The sequence below is a fragment of the Xenopus laevis genome, chromosome 6S (genome assembly GCF_017654675.1).
Source record: "Xenopus laevis strain J_2021 chromosome 6S, Xenopus_laevis_v10.1, whole genome shotgun sequence".
Classification (NCBI taxonomy): Eukaryota; Metazoa; Chordata; class Amphibia; order Anura; family Pipidae; genus Xenopus; species Xenopus laevis.
The window spans coordinates 89,604,288-89,632,089 of NC_054382.1; the positions used below are offsets into that span (position 1 = coordinate 89,604,288).

General features: G+C 37.9%; 1 protein-coding gene across 4 annotated transcripts in view; it reads left to right on the forward strand.

Annotated features, from left to right (window-relative positions):
- The window catches only part of LOC108695242 (protein spire homolog 1), a 99,903-nt gene that overhangs the window by 25,081 nt on the left and 47,020 nt on the right, over nucleotides 1–27,802 (forward strand). For all 4 annotated transcript variants that reach the window (XM_018223627.2, XM_018223628.2, XM_018223629.2 and 1 more), the window contains exon 3: nucleotides 16,514–16,738. In XM_018223627.2, coding sequence (XP_018079116.1) covers nucleotides 16,514–16,738 — 225 coding nt within the window. The remainder of the gene's footprint in view (nucleotides 1–16,513; nucleotides 16,739–27,802) is intronic.

The following is a 27,802-nucleotide window of genomic DNA, read 5'->3' on the forward strand; positions in this document are numbered from 1 at the left end:
TATAATGTTACAGCTACCCTAAGGCCCTCTAGCTTTTGGCAAATGTATAATATCCAGCATCCATTTGGTAGCTTAAGTGCTGTAACTCAGCTAACTGGCACAGTGGAAAAAGCTGGGCAGCACTTGGATAGAGATTAATGGAACAGTGATTCATATGTAATGTAGAATGGCACAGCAAAAATGAAGGGCAGGGTAGAGACACAATGTTGAGTGCATTGAGCCATAACATAGCATTTGTTCTCTGTTCTGCTTGGCCATATGTGCCCAGAAAGCAGATTAGGTTACGTTCATACATGGCTCAGAGCACTGGCTATTTGCTTACAAAATCTCTGCCTTTCATCCAGTCGTGAATAGATCTGGTCTTGCAGCCCCTGGGAGGCAGAGAATAGGAAACTATGAGGCACCCTCAAAACTGGCACTCAAAATAGCCCTATTAGAGTAAATATATGGAGTTAATAACAGCTTGGGGGGCTGGAGGATGCTCATCTCTGGGGAAATATTAGAAAACTGGACAAACTAGTCAACTCCTGTCTGCCATATTGAAAAGGAACATGTTGCCATTGTATTACTGTATGTATCTCAAAAATAGAAGGGATATGCTATTAAAAATCTCCTTTTTATTTAACTTACTTTCCTCAGAGACCCCACTAGCATCACCCAGCCATTTCAGTTCCTGCTGCCCAGTTATATAGGTTAGTCTGTGTCTTACAGCCCTTTGCATTGCCAGCCTCTACTAACCTGACCGTAATTTCCCTGTGGAAGTCAGAGTGGTGATGGGCTACCCACATCCTAATTTGGTTCTGGGCAAGACCTCTGTGCTTCCGTCACTGTACACATCCAACATCATCTGAAAAAAATATTTTTCACTGATGTATGTTCAGGTTTGTTCACCTAAAACTGCAAACTACAAAGATATTTAATCACAGTATAATTGGCAAGGTAAGATTTCCAATCCTGGAGATAATCAGTTGTAGCATGATTCTGTGTTCTTATGGTGAGACAGACCATGTGAGTGGTATAAAATACCAGCACAGTGCAATTAAAAGTCCTTTACTCACACAGCAGGTATCCCTCCCTGTATGAAGTTATTTGATTCTGTAACTGGTGCTGTCGGTATTCGTGTTTAGGCTACAATCACAGAATAAAGTGTTTTCCCAAACCCATTTAACCTTTTACCTGCAATCTTGCCCTAATAAGAGTACATGAATGAGTGCAGTAAGGAAAGGGACAAACAATGTAATTGTTTCAGTTGCGCCTGCTTCAGTATTGAGCTGTACGTGAGTCTACCTTAATGCAAACCTCACTTTGCCATACACAGGCAGATACACAGGCAGATGCACAGGCAGATTTAAGATACTGGTTCGGGTCCTTTAGACCAATTTGACAACTTACCTGCATATGTATGGGGCCCTCCCCGACTGATATCTGGCCAAAAATTGCCAAGGCAGTTTCGATTTTCCAGTCTGATTGAGGACCACATCGGCTAGTTGATATGGCACTTATCCCATCAGCACCTATTCCTATAATTATAATTAAATTGCTGCCTTTGGTGGACATATTGTGGAAAAGATCTGCTCGTTTGGCAACCTCAACAAATGAAGGGGTCTTTTAGTGGGTTATTTACTAGGGATGCAATGAATCCAGGATTCGGTTTGGGATTCGGCCAGGATTCGGCCTTTTTCAGCAGGATTCGGATTCGGCCAAATCCTTCTGCCCTGCCTAACCGAATCCAAATCCTGCGGGGAGTGAAATTGCGTGACTTTTTGTCACAAAACAAGGAAGTAAAAAATGTTTCCCCTTCCCACTCCTAATTTGTATATGCAAATTAGGATTCGGTTTGGTATTTGGCCGAACCTTTCGCAAAGGATTCGGCCGAATCCAAAATAGTGGATTCGGTGCATCCCTATTATTTACTAAACTCCGAATGCAAAAATCACGAAAAATTTTGTTATAAAATCAGACTTCTAAAAAAATCATGAATTTTTTAGGAATTTAGTAAAACCTGAGGATGGAAAAGTCAGAATCTGAAAATCCGGCATCTCAGACCTGTTGAGGTTGCATATAAATCAATGGGAGAAGTCGCAATGATTTTTTGATGTGCACTGGGTTTTGTGCAATAGCCCTAATTTTTCGGAGTTTTCGGAAGAAAATTCTGAAAAAATCGTGAAAATCGGATGAAAAAAATCGTGACAATCTGAATTTTTTTTTTTTACCGCAAAGCAAATTTTGGTAAAGTATAATAATAAATAAGCGTAAAAAAACCCGGCGGATTTGATTGGAGTTTGTAGCATAAAATATTGAGATAAATTCGGACTTTGATAAATAACCCCCTAAGTGTATGGTTACCTTAACTTTACTTTTTTAAAGCAGAAGGAAAGGCATATTTAATTGGGGGTGCCAAAAGGTAGACACCCCCAAGTGATTGTATCTACTTACCTCACACCCCGGGCCGGTGCTCCTATCAGGAGAAAACTGCACTGGTCTAGGGGTCCTTCCAGCGAGCACAACGGAGCGATCAGCTTCCTTCTTCTTTCTACAAATTTCTTGGGGGAGATGAATGCGTAGTAGAACGAAATAGCCGACTTCTTCGATAAAGTTCTGCTTTTTGACTATCAATAGCAGACTTTTGAAGGAACAGCTGTCTTTAAAAGTCACATCACAGTCACACATAACATGTACATACATATAGCACATATGCAGTTAGATTTGGATATGACTGAAATGATTTTAAGCTTTCTCATTTATAGCTAAAACATGGCAATTCCCTGTCTATAACTATAACTTTTTGATTTAGGATTCCTCTAGTTACATTATATTGTAATAGAAATGCAGGTTTTTTCCCCCTTACTGTTCACAATTCAAGCATGATTGCGTTATCTGCATGGTGTCTAGATTTCACTCTGATTTGATTAGTTGTTTAGTTTCTATATTTAGTGCATTAATTAGAACTGTTGAAACAACATTGTTTTGTGTAGTCATGAGACTGTAAGGAAATGAGAGACTGGTTTTATCGTCATACCCCATGATGGCATAGCCCAGAGATGCATAAATCTAAATTGTGCAGAACTATAGGTTCCATGCAGGATGATTTGATTAAAAAATGTGGCAGCAAACTAGAAAATGAAGCTCAATGTTGATAAATACAAGAATATGCACTTTGGCAAAAATAATATAAATGCAGGTTATATTCCAAAATGGTGGTGTGTTGGGGGTTTCCTTAACTGAGAATGATCTAGGCTTTTTTGTAGATAATAAGTTATCTGATTCCAGGCAGTGTCATTATGTGGCTATTAAAGCAGACAAATAGCAGGGGACCATTTTTCCCATAAAGAGGATCACTGCACCAGAGGCCACTCATTCAGACTAGTGGAAAAGAACTTTTATTTAAAGCAGCGTAGGTTGTTCTTCACAGTGAGGTTGTGGAATGCACTGCCGGATGTCAAGGATTAGGTAGGGGGCGCTGTGGAGACTGAAGGGACAAAGTGGGTCCTTTAGGCACGAACTGGCTGTGTCCACAGAACACAAAGGCAGGAACAGGGAGACGAGGGCGTAGTTGAACTGGAACAAGTGCAGAGTGAAGCAGGATAGAGCGGGCAAAGGTCAGGACCAGACTGGACAGGACGATGAGGTGTAGATCGGGGCAGACCCAGAGGATGAGTCTGGACGGTGCGGGCATAGATTTGGGGGACAGGATACAGAAGGACACTGGAGCAGAAGGAGACTGGATAGCAAGAGAGCAGGGGAGGACTGGATAGCAGGAGAGGACTGAATAGCAGGAGAGCAGGAGCAGTGGCGTAACTACCAGGGGAGCAGGGGGTGCGATTGGTCCAGGGCCCGCGCCAGGGCCCATCCCCCTCTAGTTACGTTGCTGAGCAGGAGAGGACTGAATCGCAGGAGAACAGAGGGAGACTGGATAGCAAGATAGCAGAGGGAGACAAGGGAAGCTATAAGACAGGGTTCAAGGCAGAACAGGACAGGAAGCAGGAACAGGCAAGGCAGGTACAAGATGAACAGGCAAGGGTCAGATCAAGGTCAAGGCTGGGAAAGAACAAGATAGGGTAAAGCAAGATAAGACAAGATAGACAAGGACAGGTAGACCAAGGCAAGGAGGAATAACAAGGGAAAAGGGCAAGAGCTTGAACAACCTAGTTAGGGGCGCTGCTGCAGTACTACGGAGACCATGTAATGCTCCGGCCAGGAGTGGTCTAAGGGCTGCCTTTAAATAGGGCAGAGTCAGTCCTGATTGGCTGATTGCAACTACTCAGGCAGCAGCTGGGTTGGGGCTGCAGAGGCCAGGCAACTCATAGTGAGCAACCCTACAGGCTGCTCACCTGGCCAAATGGTTAAGGCATCAAGCCAGAAACCCAAAGGTCCCTGGCTCGAATCCCAGCAATACCTGACACCGGATGATGGCCGATTCTGTTAATGCCTTTAAGAGTGGCTTGGATGATTTTTTGGACAAGCATAATATTCACGGCTATTGCGATACTAAAATCCACATTTAGTATAGATATTGGTATGTGCAGTTTATTTGATGGTATGGAGGAGTCAATGTGTGTGTGTACTAGTAACATTGGACTTAATGTAAATGTTGGACTTAATGTATTGAAAATAAAAGATGTGTGTGTGTGTGTACATTGCTACACTTAAAATTAATAAAAACAGAAGGCTGTAAAATAGTGTTGCAGATTCCACATTGTCCTTAGCCCATTGCATTGCATGAAAATTATTAACGTTAATTAAAATAGTCTTGCCCTATTTTCTTACTGTAAAGTGGTTGAGAAATGTAATTTAAATAAGGATATAAAGCTATTTTTGTCCATTCGCCCACAAAATATATGTAGTCATCAGATGCTTCAAATTAGTTAGAAATACAAGGCTTGCCTCAGGGTATGCTCTTGAAATTAAATGTTTCAGTCTTCCTCCAGTGGTTTATAATCTGCTATAAATATTCCCAATTAGATACTGTATTTCCTTTGGTCAGAAGGGAGGGTCCTGTTATATAATATGACACTACATAACTACATGCCTATAAAACCGATAAGTAAGTAAGTAATTTTAGCATATTCTCAGTCTTCTCGGTTAATCTCAACAAGGATGACTGATTGGTCCCTACAACTCTCAGAAACCCTCTGACAGCCAAAGTTTTTGGGGTTCTTAGAGTTGTAGTTCCAACCAATGTGGCTTATATAAAATGGTTATAAAGTGTGGGAGTATAGATTTCAGCACATATCTGCACAGTACACTTCTCTACAAGCACCTCTTACTAAACAGTATATTGTAGCTATTCCAGTTAGTCCCCATGAGTTGTTTTTAGCTGACTGTTCATTTACTCAAGCCCTCCTTTACACATATGTCGAGACCAGGATAACTTTGATAATAAGATATAGAAAAATGTTGAACCAAATGTTATATTTGATCATTTCATTCATATTTTGTACATACATATCAATTTGACAACATGTATTACATACTGAATTCTATGATCGCCGTGTTTCTATTTTACAGTTCCACAGAACATTTTCTTTCTTACTTAGATTTTAAAGGGATTCTGTCATGATTTTATGGTGTAGTTTTTATTTCCAGATTACACCATTTACACTGCAAAAAATTCATTACCATGTAAAATTGAATTCCTAATCCAACAAGTGTATTTTTTATTAGTTGTCATGTTGGTGTGTAGGCAGCCATCTCAGGTCATTTTGCTTGGTCATGTGCTTTTAGAAAGAGCCGGCACTTCAGGGTGGAACTATTTTCAGGCAAATTATTCTATCTCCTACTTAATATAACTGAAGAAGTCGCAGTGGGATGCTGTTCTCATATCTACCAGGGAGCTGTTATCTGGTTACCTTCCCATTGTCCTGCTGATGGGCTGTTGGGGGAGGGGGTGATATCACTCCAACTTGCAGTGCAGCAGTAAAGAGTTACTGAAGTTTATCAGAGCACAAGTCACATGACTGGGGCACCTGGGAAACTGACAATGTGCCTAACCCCATGTCAGATTTTAAAATTAAATAATAAAAATCAATTTGCTCTTTTGAAAAACAGATTTCAGTGCAGAAGTCTGCTGGAGCAGCACTATTAACTGATGCATTTTGAAACAGTATCCCTTTAAGCTCTACCAGCCAAGGACCTTCTGCCTACTGTTTCTTTTAAAACCTAAGGAATATAATGTCTGTATATTTATATTTATTACAACGTTTGTTCCTTCCCGTGTGTGTACTTTTCTATATTGTAAAATTGTACAGTGCTGCTTATCCTAGTAGCCCTGCAGTTGCAATACTATATCCACCCCCTTTATAGCTCATCAGACAATGCAAAAAGGGATTTCCAATGCAATCCTTTCTGCCTCTGGCTTTTTTTTTTTCTTCTTAAGGACTTGTTGGTACACATTGCATAACTACTGAGAGAGTCATGCGTTTATGGATGAACCATTATGAATCACAGTTATGGTAAAAGCATGACTAATGTAAAATCCTAGGAAAGACCACAGTTTTGTGTGAAGGACATTTTGCCTTTCTTGAGTTTCACTTTTATATGTCATTTATAATCATTCTTCAAAAGAGGAGCTTTCGTTATGATACGTTGCTCACTAGTAACAAATGCACGTGTGCACTGATATGTGGTTTATGGAGCAATTTTCCAAGGTCAGGTAGCTGACTATGGCTGGCTGTAACCTGAACCGCAAAATGTATTGTTCTGTTGATTGCAGATAACAAGGCAATCTAAAGTCAACATAAACCTGGAAAAAATGTCATTACATTAATATTGTAACATTGACAGACACATTAATACCGTAATAATATGGGAATATAATCACGGTGGCGTCTGAAAACAACCTTTTTGTACAGTTGTACCAATGAGTGTCTTAACTTTGCTATGTGCTTTCACATTCCTACATATATTAGAATGCCAGGAAATTGAAAGTACACCCTGATTAACAAACAGCCAAACCACTGCGAAATGAACAGGGAATTCTGTTTTTTTTGCAAGTAATCATAATACTTGTTTGCATTTGCTACTGCAAAAGGGCTTCTTCAGGACTCACAGTGGCATCAAATATATTCACCTCTTCAAGATAACTTCAGTTGTCCTGATGCTTTAACCAGTATGAGACGGTCAACTCTACTACACTATGGTGGTGCATGGTGCAAATTGCACCTGCATTTTGCACTTTGTACTCTGCCCCAATGAGATTAGGGTTGCCACCTGGCTACTTCCATATCTATGGGTTAGAGGTAGTGTTGGCACCAATTCTGTTTTGAACAGCTCAGTGTTTTAGGGGGCTGTTCATTTCAAAGTATCCTGCTCGGGCAAATTTATGCAAGTAGCACAGGGGGTATGTTTCAGGTCCGGACTGAGAATTAAAATAGGCCCTGGCATTTCAGGTACACAGAGGCCCAATCAGCCCACATAGAGGCCCAAACAGCTCCCACCTGCCCACTAAATACTGACTTTCTATGGGACCTTATAGCAGCCCCTTTGGCATTTGCCAGAACCCACAGATTGCCAGTCCGGGCCTGGGTAACATTATAGCCATGCCCTGATGTCACAAGGCACGCCCCCAACATCACAGCTCCACCCTCCACCTGAGGGCCCCTTATTATAAATCACTAAAATGCACTTTAAATGCACTAATGAAGTTTCCTTTAATTGCCATTCATAATTTTATATGAAAACCTCTGATGGTGTAGAATTGTTTGAGTATGGTATTTTTCTATATGCTGCATTAAATGCAAAAACAATTCAGGTCATTGCAGCCAAACCCCTATAGGTTTTAAGTACAGGTATGGGATCCGTTATTATAGGCATTATAGGCTCGAAACATGTCATGTCTATAAATAAACACTTTTCACAGCAGTAAATCTGCATTGAAGTGCTCTCCTAATTCCTACCTATAATGCTGACTTTGGATGTGTGGTACATCTATTTATAAGTGGATTGAAGCATTCATCACAAGTGCCCATTGGCAGTGTGCTTGATTCATATACCCCATATAGAATGGGATCCATTATGTAGAAACCCATTATCCAGAAAGTTCCGAATTATGGAAAGGCTGTCTCCCATAGACTCCATTATAATCAAATAACCCACATTTTCAAAAATGATTTCCTTTTTCTCTGTAATAATACCAGTAGTTTGTACTTGACCCCAACTAAGATACAATGAATCCTTATTGGAAGCAAAACCAGCCTATTGGATTTATTTATTGCTTACATGATTTTCTAGGAGACTTAAGGTATGATGATCCAAATTACGGAAAGATCTATTTTCTGGAAACCCTCAGGTCCTGAGCTTTCTGAGCTTTCTGGATAACAGGTCCCATACCTATATATACTGTCACCATAACCACCAGGCAGTAAAAAGTTTCCTACGGTCACAAGTAGCTGATATTAAAGTAGAATTTAGAATCTCAGCCCAGTGTCTATAAGCTGTAGCACCGTCTCACTCTCTCTACATAACGGCATCCTTTCACTATTAGAAAATGAATAGGCATCATGTTTGCATAACCCACAGCTAAACTGCCAATGTACGCTCATGACAGAATGGATTTTTTGTGCAGAATGTTGCCATGTTAAAACCTTAAAAGGTCTCTGCTTTTTTTCCATCCTAATATGTGAATATTTTCCCTGAAGCCAGAGCATGGGAATTTCTCTTTCTTCTGAAATGGTTTATTCATCTCCCAATACGCACATTTATCCGATGAAGTTGCGAGTGTAAAGGGACCCTGTCCATAGTTTTATTGTTTTCCCCAATGAAAAGCAGTGAATGTATAATTATTTTTATTTTCTTATTAATGCGTTGTCTGGCTATCAATGCAAATTGATACACACTAATTTCTGTGAACTACCTATTTCCAAAGTACACATTTCCATGAAAATCAGGCAGCCACTAGACCTTGCTTGAAAAATTTGGGAGACAAAGTTGGTTACATGGGCCTGTTTCAGTAAAGACAAGAGGCTGATGCATGAGAATAACTTCATACATAATTGTGGCCGTCTCCCATAGACTCCATTTCATCCAAATAATCCAAATGTTTGAAAAATTATTTCCTTTTTCTCTGTAATAGTAAAATAGTACCTTGCACTTGATCCAAACTAAGATATAATTAATCCTTATTGGAAGCAGAACCAGCCTATTCGGTTTATTTAATGATTAAAATATTTTCTACTAGACTTAAGATGTACAGATCAAATTAAAGAAAGATCCATTATCCTGAAACCTCCAGGCCCCAAGCATTCTGGATAACCGGTCCCATACTTGTACTAAATAGATGTACATTTTTAGATTATACCTCTAATATGCACTAGACCAGGGTTTTTAACCTTTCTGTCTCGGCTCTTATTGATGCAGCATCCACTAACAGGCAAACACACTGGTTTGCTTAAGTCACTCTTTTTTTCCCCTTAATTCATGTGACTGGAACTGCATTTTTTTTGCTAGGGTTTAATGGATAGTATTAAGGTTTTTTGTTTATCATTCTATTTCATTTAGTCTAAGGTGGTTTAGTTGGTGTTATGAGCTGGTGATCACCAATGCCCAAAGCAAGTTTTACATTATTTGCAACAAAAGCTTTACAAAAATAGATCTTTAATGAGGACGTTGGATTTTCTATTCAGCCTAGGTCTAGCATCTAATTAGTTAATGGATAGTATTAAGGTTTTTTGTTTATCATTCTATTTCATTTAGTCTAAGGTGGTTTAGTTGGTGTTATGAGCTGGTGATCACCAATGCCCCAAAGCAAGTTTTACATTATTTGCAACAAAAGCTTTACAAAAATGGATCTTTAATGAGGACGTTGGATTTTCTATTCAGCCTAGGTCTAGCATCTAATTAGTTAATCTTAATTTGGAAACCAGCTGTAAACCATTTTTCCAAGGAAGAGCTTTCCAAATTTGTTTGAATGTTGTATGCTGCAAGCAAACCTGAAGGCACAGGAGACCTTTTCCTTTTTTATCTATGTAATCAAATTAGCTGTCAAACAGAATGGAACATATTGTCTCTGATCTAGCACAAACATAGTCTAGGCTTTCTTTACTTTGCTTCCATTTTGTGATTAGGAAAATCCCTGAAATAATTATATTGTCTACAGTCATATTTCATTAAAATGTGTATATCAGCCATGGATATATACATATATAGACTGTATTGGGTCATGAGTACGGTTATCACTGTGTAAGGCATATTTATTATGTTGTGTTAAACGATATCTGCCAAAAAACTGTGTAGAAAGCTGTGTAAAATGAATGGTGGATTTATCAATGTGTGTTTAATTTTACGCCATGCAAAGGCCAGATTTGATGCCGTTATTTTACAGTGTTTCCAGCAGAAGTTACACTAGAAACAAAGTGTAAAAATTTTACACAAATTTTTATGCTGTTTTTTACTCGCCGTTGTGTGGTGTATTATGCCGTGTTTTTTTTTACATAATAGCATAATAAATATATGGATATTATGTTAATTATATGAAATAACTGACCACACAAGGGGCATAAAAACGTCTACAAAGATAGGTGCATAAGTGAGCACTTCTACCATAGAGACTAAAATCTGTAGCAGTTGTTGTCAGACTACTTTTTTGGCCCCTCGTAGCTCATAACAAGGTTAACCATAGCTAAGACATTGCTGTACATGCATGAAATCCAGAAACCTGCTATCCAGAAAGCTCCAAATGACATAAACTCCATTTTAACAAATAATTACATTTTATAAAAATTATTTCCTTTTCTCTGAATCCTGTTGGGTTTAATTAATGTCTAAATCATGTTTTAGTATGGGGCAATGTCATTTTATATCGCAAACATTGTTGAAAATTGTGTCTTTGGAAATATTTAGCACTGCTCACAATGTAAAATCACAAATCTGGCATATTTTACATAGTTCATTATCTGTAAGCAGAAAGTAACATTGACACCTGCTGTAGCATTTGGTTAAATATTTTGTTGCAAAAAACGCTTTGAGATTGCAACATTTTATTATATACACTGCAAATGCTTGCAAAATTCATTTGGCCGCAAACTTTGCGAGGAAGTCTTTGAGGTCAGTAATCAGTTAAAAAGAACTCAAACATGGTTGCTAGTATTTGCAATGGTCTTTGTGAATGTTTTTATGCACTAACACAACATATTACATTACCTCATTAAGGTGTGGGAATCCAAATTATGGAAACCCTTATCCAGAATACCCAGAGCATTCTGGATAACAGCTCCCATACCGTATTAAACATTCATTGCATGACTGTCACATAGCCTTGAAAATATATTCTGTGGGGAAGCACAAAACAGAACAAAACTCCTGGTAAAAGGTTCTACACCAGAAGTTTTGTTCTGTTTTCCCTTTGCCCACTAATATATTTTTGAGTTCAAAAGATATGTATAGGTGTAGATATGTTTTACATGCCAAATCTTATCCTAACAGACCTTTTTGAAGAGCAGATAGGTGGTATACCCAGATCTCATCCTGTATGACCCAAGTCCCCCCGGCGTTGCTTTAACAGCTCTCTAGAGGTTCAGACTAATAGTTTAGGAACCACTGGCGTACAATGCCTATAACAGTTTTAATTGCATCCAGAAACACCTTTTGTGAGTCCTTGTTCTACAGAGTTTGAAATGAGTAATGTCAAAGAACTGTGACTAAAAGACAAGTGAAAAAAATAAATATTTTCTGGATGCAGAAACAAAAGTAGAATATCTACATGATCTCAACCGCATGGCTTTCATGGAGAAGGTATAAATGAGATCAGCTAGACCGGGAGTAATGCAGAACCCCAACAGTATGCAATTCACTTTCAGCAGAAGACAACACCATCCTACACAGGTATCAGCAGTTCCACCATGAGTGAGTCACAGTGTAGCTACAATAGCCATTCCACCCTGCTTAATCATATCTTTCAGAGAAAGAACTGTTGTAGTTTAGAAACAATACAGTCACTTAAGAAATGAACATTCAAAATTTTCTATTTATGCCTTTCAGTGGGCATACATGATAAGCAATAATGACCTTTACAATCAGATACTGGATTTCTTGGTAAACAGTGTCTACATATGTCCTTTCTTTGATAAGACATTGCCCCATCCTTTAGCTAAAATTCAGCTTGTTCCAAAAAAAAATATGCATATCTGAGCATTCTTTGACATGTACAGCATTGTACATGTTGCTGCCCCCCCCCCCCCTTGAGAAGCTCAGAACACAAAATAGGGGTCTCAGCCTGAAGGCAAGTTGGATGGAATGTGGGGTGTTTATACAATGTTCTGCATACTTCTGGAACGAACTGATGTCAATATATTCATATTTGGGACCAGGACCTTTTACTTGACTGCAAAATTAGGCTTAATTCTAACACTTTGGAAGATTACTAACCGAAAGAACTAAATTGTGTACAATTTCTTTATAAGCGAGGGGTGCATAGGTTTCTGTGGTGAATGACTCCACTGAGGCATGCAATATTTTACTTGCCAAGTCAAGAGGCACTATACTTACCAATGATGGTAACTATACATTTATAATATGGAATTTCATGGCGCGTATAACAAGTATATTGCAATCCTCTGCCGAAAAGTCAGTTCTTTGTGGAGTCCAGCAAGCACTGCGGCACTACGGCCACAAATGCAGATTGCTGTTTACATTTAAAACATTCAAAATGAATACATAGTGGAATAGCGCTTAGAATTAAATTTGGTTTCATGATTATTTTCCCCTGTAATCCTAATTATGAAAGGCATGTGTTTGCTTTCAAGTGCCTTGGGAAACTACTTGTTAAACTAATATTTTGCTACTTTTCCTTTGTTCAACAAAAATGTATTTCTGTCCCATTGTGTAATGATCTTTTTCTTTTCTAATATTTATCTACGGATGAAATCAGTATTTTTTTAGTCTGAAAGAGAACTTGACGGTATCTAAAGAAACAATTATCACACCCCAATCCAAACAAAACCAACCACATTTCTCTCAGTGATGTTTTTAATGATAGATATACAAGTTTTTCACTGCTGCCAAGCAGCTTTGCTTTTTACAATAATGATTATGCTATGAAATTAATGCTCATGCACACCAGGACAGCAATGTTCCCTAGCCGGAATGCTGCTATCTGCTAGCTGTATAGCCCCTAAAGGGATTATATATATGAGTGTAATGTACTGGATGTTACATTTATGTGCATGAAACTGTCCATCCACAGTAAAACATATAAATCAACTTCTGCAGCTATAACAGTTAATTTTGCAAGCACAGCATTCCCCAGAACTTAATAGCATTTAATTTCTTTCTGACAAGGATGTAAGAGTGTTTCTTACGCCCTTTTTGTCACCTTTTTATTTCCTGCAAAGAAACTGCTTAAAGGGGATATAAAGGCAAACAAATAAAATTTTTACTTTCTTTAATGAAAAAAAAAATCTATCTCCAATATACTTCAATTAAAAATGTGTACTGTTTTTATAAGAAACCTGATTGTATGCAGTGAAATTCCCCCTTCGTTTTACTTGCTCTGACTGCTGCTGATAGGAAACTCCTCCCCCCACCTTACTTCACAGAACTTGAGCAGCTTTGTTTGTTTCCCTGTAGAGCAGCCGGGGACAGTGTAGAGATTTGTATCTGTAGACCCAGTGCAGTCTGCATATTCTGCTTATTAATCGTCTTGCTGTATAGGCTTCTATGGCAGAAATTATTTGACTTGTGCTTTTCTGATAATTTATGATGATCCCTAAGCTTAACCTCCCAACTGAAGCCCAGACCACACTGATCATGTACATGATCTTGCAAAGATGTTTAACATAGTTAGAAGATGACCCCCTGTGGCCAACTTTGAAAGCATAAATCATTTGTTTTATTAGGCTTCTGGTGCAGTAAGTTCATGTTTATATTTAGTATACAAAATACAGCATTTCTAGACTTTAGTTCCCCTTTTAGTAAAATGTGAGAAATACTGAAAGTCTTGTAACTCGGGCCCATTTATGACCATTTTGATGGGGTCCCCTAGACTGGATGTTGCTTGCTGGCAGGTCTCTGGGGCTGGGTGGGCACATGGTGCCTGCTTCTTCCTTTCTCCTGCTGCTGCAATGCTGCCTGTTTAACTCCCTTTCTTGTTCTATTGGATCTCAGCATTTCATGGTACAGACTTTCTTGAGAGACACAGTGACAGACCCTCTTCTGAAGCCCTGGACAGACTTCAACATCAATTGGCTTAAAGGAATAGTTCAGTGTGAAAATAAAAACTGGGTAAAAAGAAAGGCTATGCAAAATAAAAATGTTTCTAATATAGTTAGTTAGCCAAAAATGTAATGTATAAAGGCTGGAGTGAACAGATGTCTAATAAAACAGCCAGAATCCAACTTCCTGCTTTTCAGCTCTATAACTCTGAACTAGTCAGCGACTTGAAGGGGGGCCACATGGTACATTTCTGTTCAGTGAGTTTCCAATTGATCCTCAGCATTCAGCTCAGATTCAAAAGCAACAGATATGACCCATGTGCCCCCCCCCCTTAAGTCTCTGATTGGTTACTGCCTGGTAGCCAGGGTAACCAGTCAGTGTAAACCAAGAGAGCTGAAAAGCAGGAAGTAGTGTCTGACTGACATGTTATACATCAAATCACTCCAGCCTTTATACATTACATTTTTGGCTAACTAACTATATTAGAAACATTTTTTATTTTGCACAGCCTATCTATATACCCAGTTTTTATTTTTACACTGAACAATTCCTTTAAGGCTGGCTCTGGTCTTGTAGGCTGAAGGTGGCAATAGACGTAACAATTACGACCCTTCCTGGAAAGATGTTTCCAAGAAAGATCATTTGTTTCAATACACACATGTAGAGCTGAATCGTCAGATATACAGGTAGAAACAATAAAATTCTAATAGACATTTTCCACCTGGACTGATCGACAAGCTGATGTACAAGCCTTCTGCCGATATCTGTCATACACTCATTGAATATTGTACGAAAATGTGTTTCATACGATAATATCGGTGTGTATGGCCACCTTTAGGGACCAAAAGCTATGCTAAGATCTAGAGCAGATTTATCTGGCAAATGTTTGCTCAGTGTTAATTTAAGGTGAACTAAGTATTTAGGTTTGGATGCACCGAATCCAGGATTTGGTTTGAGATTCGGCCAAATTCGAGCCTTTTTCAGCCGGAATCCAAGAGCCTGGGCGAACTGAATCGGAACACTACAAAATGTTAAAAAAATATGCCATGTGTTCATGCATTGCTGATTTCCACCCTCACATCGGCAATTTTCGTCCGCAGAGAGGGCTCCGTTGGTATTCAGCCAGTGCATCCCTAGATTCCAGGTTCTTACCCAAAAGAAGGTTTTGGAAGCCCTTGGTACTTACAGGGGAACTATCCTTAAATCAAAGATTAAATAAATGCTTTTCTCATGAAAATTAAAATAACATTTATTTTATTGTTCCTTTCATACTGCATTCCAAAATTCCTGTTTGTTACATAATAGTCATCATGAGTGAATCAAAAAGAGTACTCATTGCATATAAAGTATAAAGAGTCGTATGTGCAGAAAAATTCTGTAGTCTAAAGTATTTAGCACACAGGCAGATTATCATGGGTTTTTTTTTTCAAATCAGTCGAATCCAGTATGTCCGTGTTTAAAAAAAAAAAAAAAAAGTAAATTTTTATATTTATTTCTGCAAGTTAAAATTTCTACATAAACTCAACTGAATGAGCTTATGTTAAAAAGGGGGTATATTTTACCCTTTATTGGAATGTGGAATTCCCTATAAGTTATATGGGTCTGTACTGATCTGTGGCACGTAGTTAGCTAGAATACACATATATTTGGTATATTATATTCTATTTTCAAAAGAAAACTTCATTATTCTAATTATTCGATTTAGATTTGTGTTTAAATCACAGGAATCATTTGACCAGATGATGATTCAGTGTTTTCTTTTTTCTTTTTATATAATGTAACTTTAACATATCCAGATTACCATGTTTCATTATCTTTGCATCTACTGTCTTTTTTTAGTAGTGCTCATTCAGTTAGTGTTATGTATTTAACACTAAAGCATAATGAGAAGGAAACTAGTCACATGGCTTGACATATTAGTTTTCCCTTCCTCTTGTTGCAGTATATTTGAATTTTTCATCCATAAACTAAAGCAACCAATAACATTTAGTGACTGGTTAAAATGTTTACAATTTCCTCTAATTTAAAGCTACATGGACCAATACTGGCCAGTGCAGACCAAGTCAATCCTGTTGGGTGAGGCCCATATTAGGATGTTAATGTGGTTCTCTCTCTATCCGTACATCTTCAAAGGTCCCTTTTAAGGTTCAGTCATTGTTCCTTGGGCCACATGAATCAGATCAGCCCAATTAGGCCTTGGACATGGGTGGCCAAATCAAGAAACACTTGTAATTAGTAACATTCAACTATACAAATTAGTGCTTTTAAATGCCAGTTAGCTGTGAATAAGACAAGCACTTGAGTTAGAACATCTGGAGTGAAGTGTTGCTAATTTAACACAATGTGTTGTTGTCATTAAATATTCTAGGTTATTGTGTCTCTTGGGATCATCATTTACAAAGCGTTGGATTATGGGTTGAAGGAGAATGAGGAAAGGGAGCTTAGCCCTCCTTTGGAGCTACTGATTGACAACATGACTAACACAGAGATAGCTGGAAGTAATGATGAAGGATATGATGCTCTTGATGAAGATGAGACCGATAGTGAAAAAGAATCAACCGGGTCTAGACAATCTTACAACAATGTAATGAAGGTAGGTAATGCATGTTCCTTTTTAATACATAAAGTAGTAGCAACCGAGTTTGCCTCAGTACAGTTACCCATATTTAACTCACACCACCAATCAGCACTTTTACTGGTCTAAAAATGCATACAGGTACATCGGGTTGCTATGGGTTACTCATGTGTAATAAACAATGTCTTTATTGCAGCATGCCCCCCCCCAAGAATATTTGGCACATATCACGCAAAACTGTGGCTGATACTTTTAGGCCTACTAAAACGATTGTTAAATTGTGAGGGTCTTCTCCTTCCCTGAGTAACATGGGGAGGCATATTTATCAGGGGTTGAATTTTAACTCACATGAATTTGATTTAACTCGAAATTCGAATATTCAACTATTTATTAATGAAATCAAATATGTAAAACAAATTTTACCGTCTCGAAAACTCAAATCGAATTTGACCAAATTCGATTTGAGTTTTTTTATCCAAAAAAAACTCGAATGTCAAGAAGGCTACTAAGATGCCCAAATTGGTCCCTGGATCTTTCCCAATTGACTTAGACATCAACTCTGTAGGTTTTAGGTAGCGAATAGTCTAATTTGATTTCTTAAAGGGCCAGAGAATGATGAATCTCGTAAATCAAATTAAAACTCGAATCGAATTTGGATAAGTCACAATTCGAATTTGAGTTTTGAACATAAAAAAAATTCAATTCTTAAAAAATCGGCCCCTTAAAGGGGTTGTTCACCTTCCAAACATTTTTTCCAATTCAGTTGTTTTTAGAGCGTTCCTCAGAAATAAAGACTTTTTTCAATTACTTTCCATTATTTCTTTTTTACTGTTTTTCCAAAATCTAAGTTTAAAGTTGAATGTTTGTGTCTCTGGTGTTTGAGTCTGGCAGCTCAGTAATTCAGGTGCAGACTCTGAACTGTTACAATTTTGCAACATTTAGTTGATACATTTCTCAGCAGCATCTTTGGAGTATTAGCAACTATTGTATCAGTTCTAACAGCTGCCTGTAATGAAACTCAGAGATTCTGCTTAGCAGGGACAAAGATAAGAAATGTATCAACTAAATGTATCGATTTAGAACAGTTTACAAGGTCGGCGACCCCCCCTCCCAGAGCTGCTTCTGAAGGTGAAAAATGACACTTGACACTTCAATATTAGAAAAAGTTCACACATAGAAAATAGAAAGTCATTGGAAAAAGTCATTATTTCTGGTGATCTATCTGAAAACAATTAGTTGTTTGAAGGTGAACCACCCCTTTAATGTTCACATGATTTTCTAGTAGACTTAAGGTATGAAGATCCAAATTATAGAGAGATCCAAAAACCCCAAGTCCCGAGCATTCTGGATAACATGTCCAAAACCTGTAATTGGTCCCTGGACCTTTCCCATTGACTTATACATTAACTCGGCAGGTTTTAGGTGGTGAATAGTCAAATTCGTAATGGAGCCAGAGTATGATAAATCTCGAAAATCTAATTTGAATTTTTTTTTAAAAAAAACTCAAATCGAGTTTGGATAATTCCCTAGTTGAATTTGACAGTTTTGACCATAAAAAAAAATTGAGAATTTGAATTTTCAATTCAACCCTTAAATCTGTCCCTTAAAGTGAAGACACATGGAGCTACTAATAGCAGCTGCTTGTTGAGGCTACAAAATGCCAAAATAATACCCTGCTATATACAGTATTGAGAATTGCCTCTGCTAAAACACAGGTGGTGTCTTAGCAAAGCCAATTATCATTATTGTCTATTTTGTAGCCGTGACAAATAGCTGCAACTAGTAGCTCTGTGTGTCTTCACCCTTAAAGGCACTTTACTTTTATTTTTAGTGGTGTTAAACAAGATAGCAAATGCTCTTCTTACTCTATAATTCCTTTAAAAATGCTTGAAAAAAATGTTTGTTCAAATATTTGGTACATGGTGGATGATGCTTTTGTTACACTGGTTCCACCCCATTCATGGTTTATTAGATCCAAACTTTATAGCAAATACTACATAATGTTTAAACCAACAGGTAGATAAATATGCGTATTTTGGTTTATATAGTGAATAAAGTAACCCCTCTTGTAAAATATAAGGATATTATAAGTTACCGAGGAGTTTCATGACCATATAAAAACATAAGGTCGAGTGTTTTTATACAGGTCATGGAACTCCGAGGTAACTTCTAATATCCTCGTATTTTGCAACTGGGGGTACTTTATTCATTATAATACACAAATTTCAGTGAGTCATGTGACAGAAATGACATCAGAACTCACCGTTTATAACTGATTACCTCAGAGCTCACCTTTTATGAGGATATAATTTACAAGATATTCATGGCTTTTGTATATTAAATGTTTATAACCGTGCATATAGGGAGAAGTATGAAAGCCATTGACACTTAGGGGCAGATTCATTAAGGGTCGAATTTCGAAGTTAAAAATACTTCGAAATTCGACCCTCGAATTGAAATCCTTCGACTTCGAATATCGAAGTCGAAGGATTTAGCGCTAAACGTTCGTTCGATCGATCGAAGGATTTTTCGTTCGATCGAACGATTAAATCCTTCGAATCGAACGATTCGAAGGATTTTAATCCAACGATCGAAGGAAAATCCTTCGATTAAAAAAGGTTAGCAAACCTATGGGGACCTTCCCCATAGGCTAAAATTGACTTCGGTAGGTTTTATCTGCCGAAGTAGGGGGTCGAAGTTTTTTTTAAAGGGAAAGTACTTCGACTATCGAATGGTCGAATAGTCGAGCGATTTTTCATTCGAAACGTTCGAATCGAAGTCGAAGGTCGTAGTCGAAGGTCGAAGTAGCCCATTCGATGGTCGAAGTACCCAAAAAATACTTCGAAATTCGAAGTATTTTTCATTCGAATCCTTCACTCGAGCTTAGTGAATGGGCCCCTTATTATTTCTGAAGAGTTCAGAGTTCACCTAGTGGGAGGGAATGTGTGGCTAGATCATATTCCCCTTTGTAGAATGTGGGACACCGCAACAAAGTTGCCATTGTAAGTGAGCCATACTTTGGATGGTGCATACATGCAACAGGAATAAATATTATGTGCTCCTGTCAATAAAGAGCATAGTACCTTGGAAAGGGGAGTAAGAATCAGCTGTGTCTCAGGAACGTTTATACCTGCTGTGTAAAATGTTCTTTTTAATACAAATAGTTTCACTTATCTAATGGACTTTACACATTCTGTAAATGATTTGTTCTCTGCTGGATGAAGCTATTTTTAAATGTGTTTTGGTTGACATAGACACCTCCCTTTCATTAGGTCATATGTCCCAAAGTGACATTATGGGGGTTATGTAATAAAAGGCACTTGTTTTCTTCTGTTTAGAACTCTTTGGTAACTTTTATATCTTTATATTTTATAATAAATAGTACATTATTCCCTATATTCAGTGGCCCTTCTAAATGATCTTTTGTGTGTACTTTTACAAACCATGTGTGCATAGAAGTGCTCTTACAATTGCTCTTACAATTAATTGTGTGTGCTGGGCTTAGAATGTGTGTGCCTGAAAACATGTCCACAGCTTAGAGAGAACTTTGCATATCAGATATTCTATTTTAAGCATTTGTTTCCCTTATTAATCCTTTGCGAATCCTTCAGTTACATTGAGTAGGAGAAACAATAGCCTGCCAGAAATCAGTTCCATCCTAAAGTGCTGGCTCTTTCTGAAAGCACATGACCAGGCAAAATGACCTGAAATGGCCGTCTACACACCAATATTACATCTAAAAAAAATACACTTTTTGGGTTAGGAATGAAACTTTACATGGTAGAGTGAATTATCTGCAGTGTAAACAGTTTAATTTATATATAAAAACAACACCATGAAAATAATGACAGAATCCCTTTAAGTACATTTTGCTGGGCTACAGTGATTGCAAAGGAGACACTGCTTGAACACATCACATGCAGTTATTTTCTATAGGCATTCACCTGTTACACTGTGCACTTGGTATTTAAGTGCAAATAAAACACACCCTACAAGAACTCTGTCCACATGCCAGAGCAGATGGTAAGATGCACCTGTGCCACAAATAATATACAGTTCTGTGTGTGAGAGCTTTATAGTCACACATATTTCATTCCAACAAAGTGCACCAGACAGAGCTCTAAAAACTGACAATGTCATACAGTCCTTTATTTATCTGTCTTCCACTTAAGAAGTGCAGTTAATACGTCACAACAGTTTCCTTTCAAACAAATGTCCATGTATTTCATGTCATATTTGCTTACTAAGTTGATCCAATAGGGCTATGGGACCTGTGATTTTTAGCAGCTTGGGGCAGGCGATGAAAAGCTTGAAAACATAGAATTGACATTTCCAGTTTGTACCACCCCCTTCTGTTTAAAAGTCAAAAGTTTCCAATTTGCCCATGTCCATGCTCTCGGTATGGATTTTCAAATCTGTCCTGCTGTAGATGTTCTGGACTAGCTTTTCTGTATTGAAAATGAAGTCTAACTGTTAAGCAAGGTCAGTTTCTCTGTGAGGGCATGAGATAGTGGCCCCTTTGAAAGATTGGGTACTTTCTGTGTCCAAATAAATGATTTGTGGTAAATGAACCTATGAGACATGGCCTTATAATATGTTTTTTTTTTTTTAATAATATTTTTATTGGTTTTTCAACATGGAGAGATATGGTTCACATTGACACATTTCAACAAACGTACTCCTAAATGTCCCTGTATACGCAAGAATGGTCCCTGTGAAGTTACATTGCATTTGGTCACATGGTATGTGAACGCATAAATGACAGTGGAACAAACAAACTTTCTTCTTTATAAATAAGATTTGAAAGTATTCATAAGCATGCCTGGTTAATCTGTGTAAGATAAAATGAAACATCACCCATAAAATCCAAACAGTACCTGCAGGGGCCAAATTATTATTAAATAATGTGGAATGTATGTTTAACTTAACTGAGCAATGAGGCATCTCTGGCAGATATGGGCGTAACCTTGTTTTACTTGGCAAGCAAAGCTGTATAAGCATGTATTATATTTAGAATAAATGGCCAGACTATATAATGTTTAATTTAAAGGCTCATTGTGTGAGCATTCTATGGGATAAGTGCTGCATAACTCTGTGTATGGGTCTCAGAGAGATTCTCCAAAATGAACAGCACTGAATCACACAGATATTTAAAATCACTTCTATTACGTGCACTTATTTTGTGAAGTGACAGATATATATATATATAGGCCCGGACTGGCCATTTGGGCAAATATCCTGTAAACCAGTCAATTTAGGATTAAGTGGGCCCGGGAAGTGGAGCTTCCAAATGGGAGCCAAAGCTGAAAAGCAGAATGGGGGCCAGAGGCCAGAGCCGAGAATCTGAATGGGGGTCAATGCCAGAAAAACGAATAGGGGCCGAAGCCAAATGGTAGAACGAAGCTGCTGTCGCCTAGAAGGAAGACCGCATGCCAAATTTTAAAGTTTCCTTGGCCACAGTGTTTTTGACTTTTATAGGGGACCCTGGCCACCAATGGTTTTTGACTTGGGGGCTGGCCACCAATGTTTTTTTTTTTAACTTGGGGGGGCTGTCACAAAATATTTCTTTACCTTTTAAGGGGGAGGCCTGACCACCAATGATTTTTTGCCAGGGCTGCTTTTTACTCCCAGTCTAGCCTGATTCTAAGTAGTGAATCCAAATAGAGAAGAATGCCAATACCTATGGTTGCAGCAAACGGGGTGATCCCAAATTTATTCAATGGCGCTATAAAAAACTTTCAACCAATCAAACGTTTCAGGACCGCATGGCCCTTCCTCAGTGATCCCGAAACGTTTGATCGTTTGAAAAGTGTTGTATAGCACCATTGAATAAATTTGGGATCACCCTGTTTGCTGCAACCATAGGTATTGGGATTCTTCTCTATTTGGATTCACTACTGGCGTGTGGCTAGGCCAGTGCCATATACCTTCATCCCCTGAATTGACTTTGTATGATTCTAAGTAGTGACACTAAGCATATTAAATTACATAATAGCACATACAGCTCATCCATAACATACAAACAGCACACATACAACACAGTGTCCTACTTCCAAGAGCTTACAGTATTTAAAAGCAAGTGTATGGTCATTACTTTAGTCGCGTGAGATGAATGCAACTTTTTCTGCTTTTTCTTGGTATACAAGAGGATCTCCTGCAGCATTTACTTGCCTCTGGTTACTCATTTGTGTGGCTGCAAAATAGGCATTCACCATTAATAAATGCCTTGATAAATTAGCTTGTTTGGAAGTCGGTTTTCAGGACAAGGAAACCCTGATTAATTGGGGGTGCTAATATTTTTTATAACCCCCAGTGAATCCCTGAGGGGAAAAAAAGCACTGGTCCAGAAAAAAACATATACAGTGCCAGCATCTTATTTAACTTTTCCAGGGGCCCCCTCCTAAAAAAAAGGGTGGGGTTACCTAACATATTGCCACCCCCTAGTGAATTAGAGTTTTTTGTTTTTTAAAATGTTTTTTTAACATTTTTTAAAAATACATGTTTAGATACTTGTAAAAATCTGTGTGTCACATAAAGAGGCTTTTATCTGATCCGTGTGTATGTATTAATTACGAGACCTGGTGATGTTCTCTGTCATTTTATATTTTGGCCTATCTGTTCTACAATGTCCCACTATCACTTCTCTTGCTAATTCCACCCCCTCCCCCAACAAGCTTTCAGGGGCTAGCAGTTTCTATTGTATTGCTATGCACTTATATTTAAATGCTTTGCTTCTTATTGTAAAAACATTTGTTATCTGAAGCCCTTCTATTGTGAGCGAGCATTTAGAGTGATTATTAGATGTATGGAATGATTATTTGTATTATTTTTATATTATTTATGCACTAAAACAGTCTACTGCCAACTAATTGGAGATCCAACACGCCAAAATAATCACAGTTTACTAGCTCTTGTTGTGTTTGCCTGGGGATTCAGTTTGGTACCCATGGAAACCAGACATGGAGGCCATGTATTGGCTAATAAAAATGTATGCTTGTCTCCATAGCAGTGTTGTTATGTGACTCATCAGAAGTAAATAGTAATAATAGAATTTTCCTTTGGATTAGTATATTTTTTTTTGGTTTAATGTTGCTGTGAATCACTGTCTATTTCTAAACATTTTTTAGATAAGGGCTACTCTGAATTTTATAGATATACGGCTCTAGAACAGGTTCTCCCAATGAGGCGTGTGACTAAGTTATTATTGCTCAGAAAAAAATTAGTTGTGGTGGATTTGGCGATCAAAATCCTTGGCCCCTATGGGTCTTAATAAAGATTATGAGCTATGTGTTTATCTATAGGATTGTTTTTTCCTTTCATTTTACTTTCTATTATCTCCTATTATTGGAAAGTTGCTAGACAACCAATGTGCATTGAATTACTGGAACTTAAGTATGCCATGAGGTCATATCTCCCAACTGTCCCATTTTTTGCGGGACAGTCCCGACTTTAACAGCTCAACCAACAGTCCCAGATTGTTACTGAAATGTCCCGACTTTCTCTTTGATCTCCAGTCAGAAAAAGATTCAATGTTTCTAAAACGTAATTGGCTTTCAGCAGAGAGCCCAGGAAACATGGCAGGTGCACTTAAATACATTTGCAACAATATAAGCAAATTGAGCCACCATTTTGTGATGGTCTCTGTGCTGCCTCAGAGATCACCTGACCAGAAATACTACAACTCTAACTGTAACAGGAAGAAGTGTGGAAGCAAAAGACAGAACTCTGTCTGTTAATTGTATCATGTGACCTAACTAGTATGGTTTGTTGGTATGTTTGTGTGCACTGTGAATCATATGATCCCAGGGGGCGGCCATTATTTTTTAAAATGGCAATTTTTTATTTATGATTATCCAATGGCACATTCTACTAGAAAAGTATATTATTATTAAAATGAAGCAGGGTTTTATATGAACTGTTTTATGCAATATCTTTTTATAGAGACCTACATTGTTTGGGGGGTATAGTTTTCCTTTAAAGGGCAATTCACCTTCATTAGCAAATCTTTTTTTTCCCTCTTTCTATTTCCAAAATGTTGGGAGGTATGCATGAGGTCTGTGCCACTCCCTGCGTTACCATTAAGAAGCTTGGACAATGTAATTACATGGATCTTACCCAAGGCTTCATAAGGATCCTTAGTGCCCCAATACATATTGCCATATTGTTGGACTATGCGATAATTACTTCAGTACAGTATTTATGGTTATTGTGGAAAATCCTGCCATTTTCTTTATTCCTGCTCTATATTTAGCCATATATTCTTGCAAATGGGGCTGTACTTTTATCCTCTTATATTGCGTTTAATTTAAAAGTATTTGGTGGTATTATTACCTTTGGATGCTTGTTCTGCAGAAATCACTTTCCTTCTCCCTACACATTCTATAGTGTAGTGTATTTAGAAACAGAGTGCTCTTTCTGGAGGAAGATGTGCTCAGGCACGTGTCTTGTTCTCTGCTAACATAAGTGCTCATAGGTGACTGTGCAAAGCCTTCACTCTCAGAATAATCCATAATAGCTTCTGGGGAAATGATTTGTGACATATTCATAGATCATTTCTAGAATGGCCCACATGGAGACTATTTGTGCCCCGGCACAGTATGAATCCATTCTTCTCTTGCTATGATCTCTATAGTGAAGATAAATAGTATCATAAATATTTTATTTTGCCCAGCACTGGGAGCCTCATTACAATTTAGCCGATATGCCCACAAGGGAGAAAGCGCAGCTGCTTCATTATCCAATGATACATTTCACTAGTCTAGCTTGTCTTACAGACGGTCACTTCCACATCACACACACTTTCTTTTCCATTGCCCCTATTTTTTTTAAGTAGGTCATCGGATAAAAGGCCGATTTTATGTGGTATTTTCATGTACTGATACATTTGAAATGGAAACAAGTCTTATGAGAAAACTATTTACATCTCTGCATTGATTACAAACCTGTCTCAAGGGAGGTTCACCAGAGAGCTCTCTAGAGCAGCAATGGCTAATTTGCAGCCATTCAGATTTTGCTGAACTACAAGCAGCTTTTAGCTGTTGCAATACAAACAGTGATCCTGGGGAAAGGGGCCTTTATTATTATAATTATTATTATTATTATTTGGAGAAGCTGCAAATTCCCTGTTTAGCCAAAGAAATTGTCAAAATAATAGGCAAAGAATGGTCAGCACCACACTCATGTTGAAGAAGGGGATATATTTCCCCTTTAAAAATAACAAGTTTTTTATAGGACATTTTCTTTTAAGTTGATTCCCCTTTGCTCTTTTCAGATATATTTAGAATTTTAAATATGTGAATGAATATCTAAATCATGTATCCTACCCAGAATGCTCTATGGGACAGAGCAGAGGGCAGGTAAAATGAGTGCCTGTGTGTGTTTGGTTTGATTAGCCTCACAAGTAATGAAAGAGCTGTAGTGTGGCTGCAGCTCTCCCAGGCCTGGAGGTGGTTTGTAAAGATGGGGCAAAGAAAACCACTGGATCTTGCGAATGTGATGATTGTATTACTTGTTTTGTTACACTGATCTTTGCCGTAATTGTGGCTGTGGATCTTTTAAGAAGGGCAGAATTCCTTGTTAGTTGGACCGGTGGCCGGCCAGTTGTTTGTTTGCCACTAATGTTTCAGACAAATACACTTTCATTTGTTTTATGTGAAATTTCTGTGTGAATAATACACAGACAAAGCCGTTTGGTTATTGGGGTGCTTTTCTACTACAACCTAGCTGATTCCACATAGTATTCATGCGTTGGTGTGGGACTATTAGCAGCTTTTGGGTGAAGTTTAACATTATGTCAAACTGTTTCAATATGAAAGCCTGCCAAGCATTACCTCATAACCTTCTCTCAAGCTGTGGACTAGGAAAGGAAAAGGAAAAAAGATTTGCTGTGTACTGATTTTCCATTACACATTACAGAGTAATTCTGTGTGGCATGTTAATCATTTTGCATTGTTGTTCTGTGACTGGATTCTGGCATTTTCAAGTTTATAAAGACAGCATGAATGATACCTGTGGAGCACAAGCAGACCCCATCATAACAGTAATGTCAAATCGGTCAGTCTTAAAGGGGCAATATGCAGTGTTTTTCAATATTTGTGCTATAAATAGGGCTTGTGCTAAAATACTTGTACATGTAAAATAAAGTCTCATTCTCCTTATTTGTTGAAGAGCAAAACAAGCCAGCCCTCACCCAGCTGCAGTCTGTTAGGCTTTTAGATAAGGTTAGCTTATTATACAGAGGCTTCTCAGTGGACTGCTAATTTGTTTTGACTCCTAATATGGTGTAGTGTCAATTTTATTTTCAGACTTTGCCTTATTTTATGCACATAATACCATGAATCATAAATTACTTTTAAACCAGCCCAGTGGGGACTTTTTTTTATTAGTGCAGGGTAACCGCATATTATATTTAAATTCACATAAAACACTTTCATTTTTGGTATTAGTGTTTGAGTAGTATGTTTCAGTAAGTGTGCAACTGTGCAATATGCTCACCACTGTATTTTCACAATTACACACGTTTACTTGCATCAATTCCAGTGCTTACCTACCTGGTGCCATTGCTCCTTGGAGGATGAATTGTGGTTTTCTTGTTCCCTTTGTTTGTTGTCCCATTCCTGATCCTTATGACATGGCAGCAATGATAGGCACCTGATCTGGTTAGTTTCTAACATTTTACATTATACATAATTATACACAATAGTAAGAGAGAAAACAATTTAGCGAAAAAATCCTGTCAAATTATTTGTGAACTAAAATAACATAAAATGTATTTTAAAGGTCCTTTTCTTGAATCAACAATTTTAACTAGCTAAACTAAATCCTTTATACTAGCACAAAAATTAAACTTTTATTGTCCTTAGCGTTCAGGAGGGTTTAATTTCATTGCTGCCTCTGCTCGAGGTACACTAGGCAGTTCATGGTGCTACAGCCCTGCCATTGCTTGCTCTCCAGGTGTTGAACTGTTGATTCAGTGGGTGTTACTACAATACAGAACAGCTGTGCATTGGGATAAGTGTTTGACATGTTTGTGTGTGCATTGCTCAATCAGTCATATAAATGACTACAGAAAGCAAAGAAGCC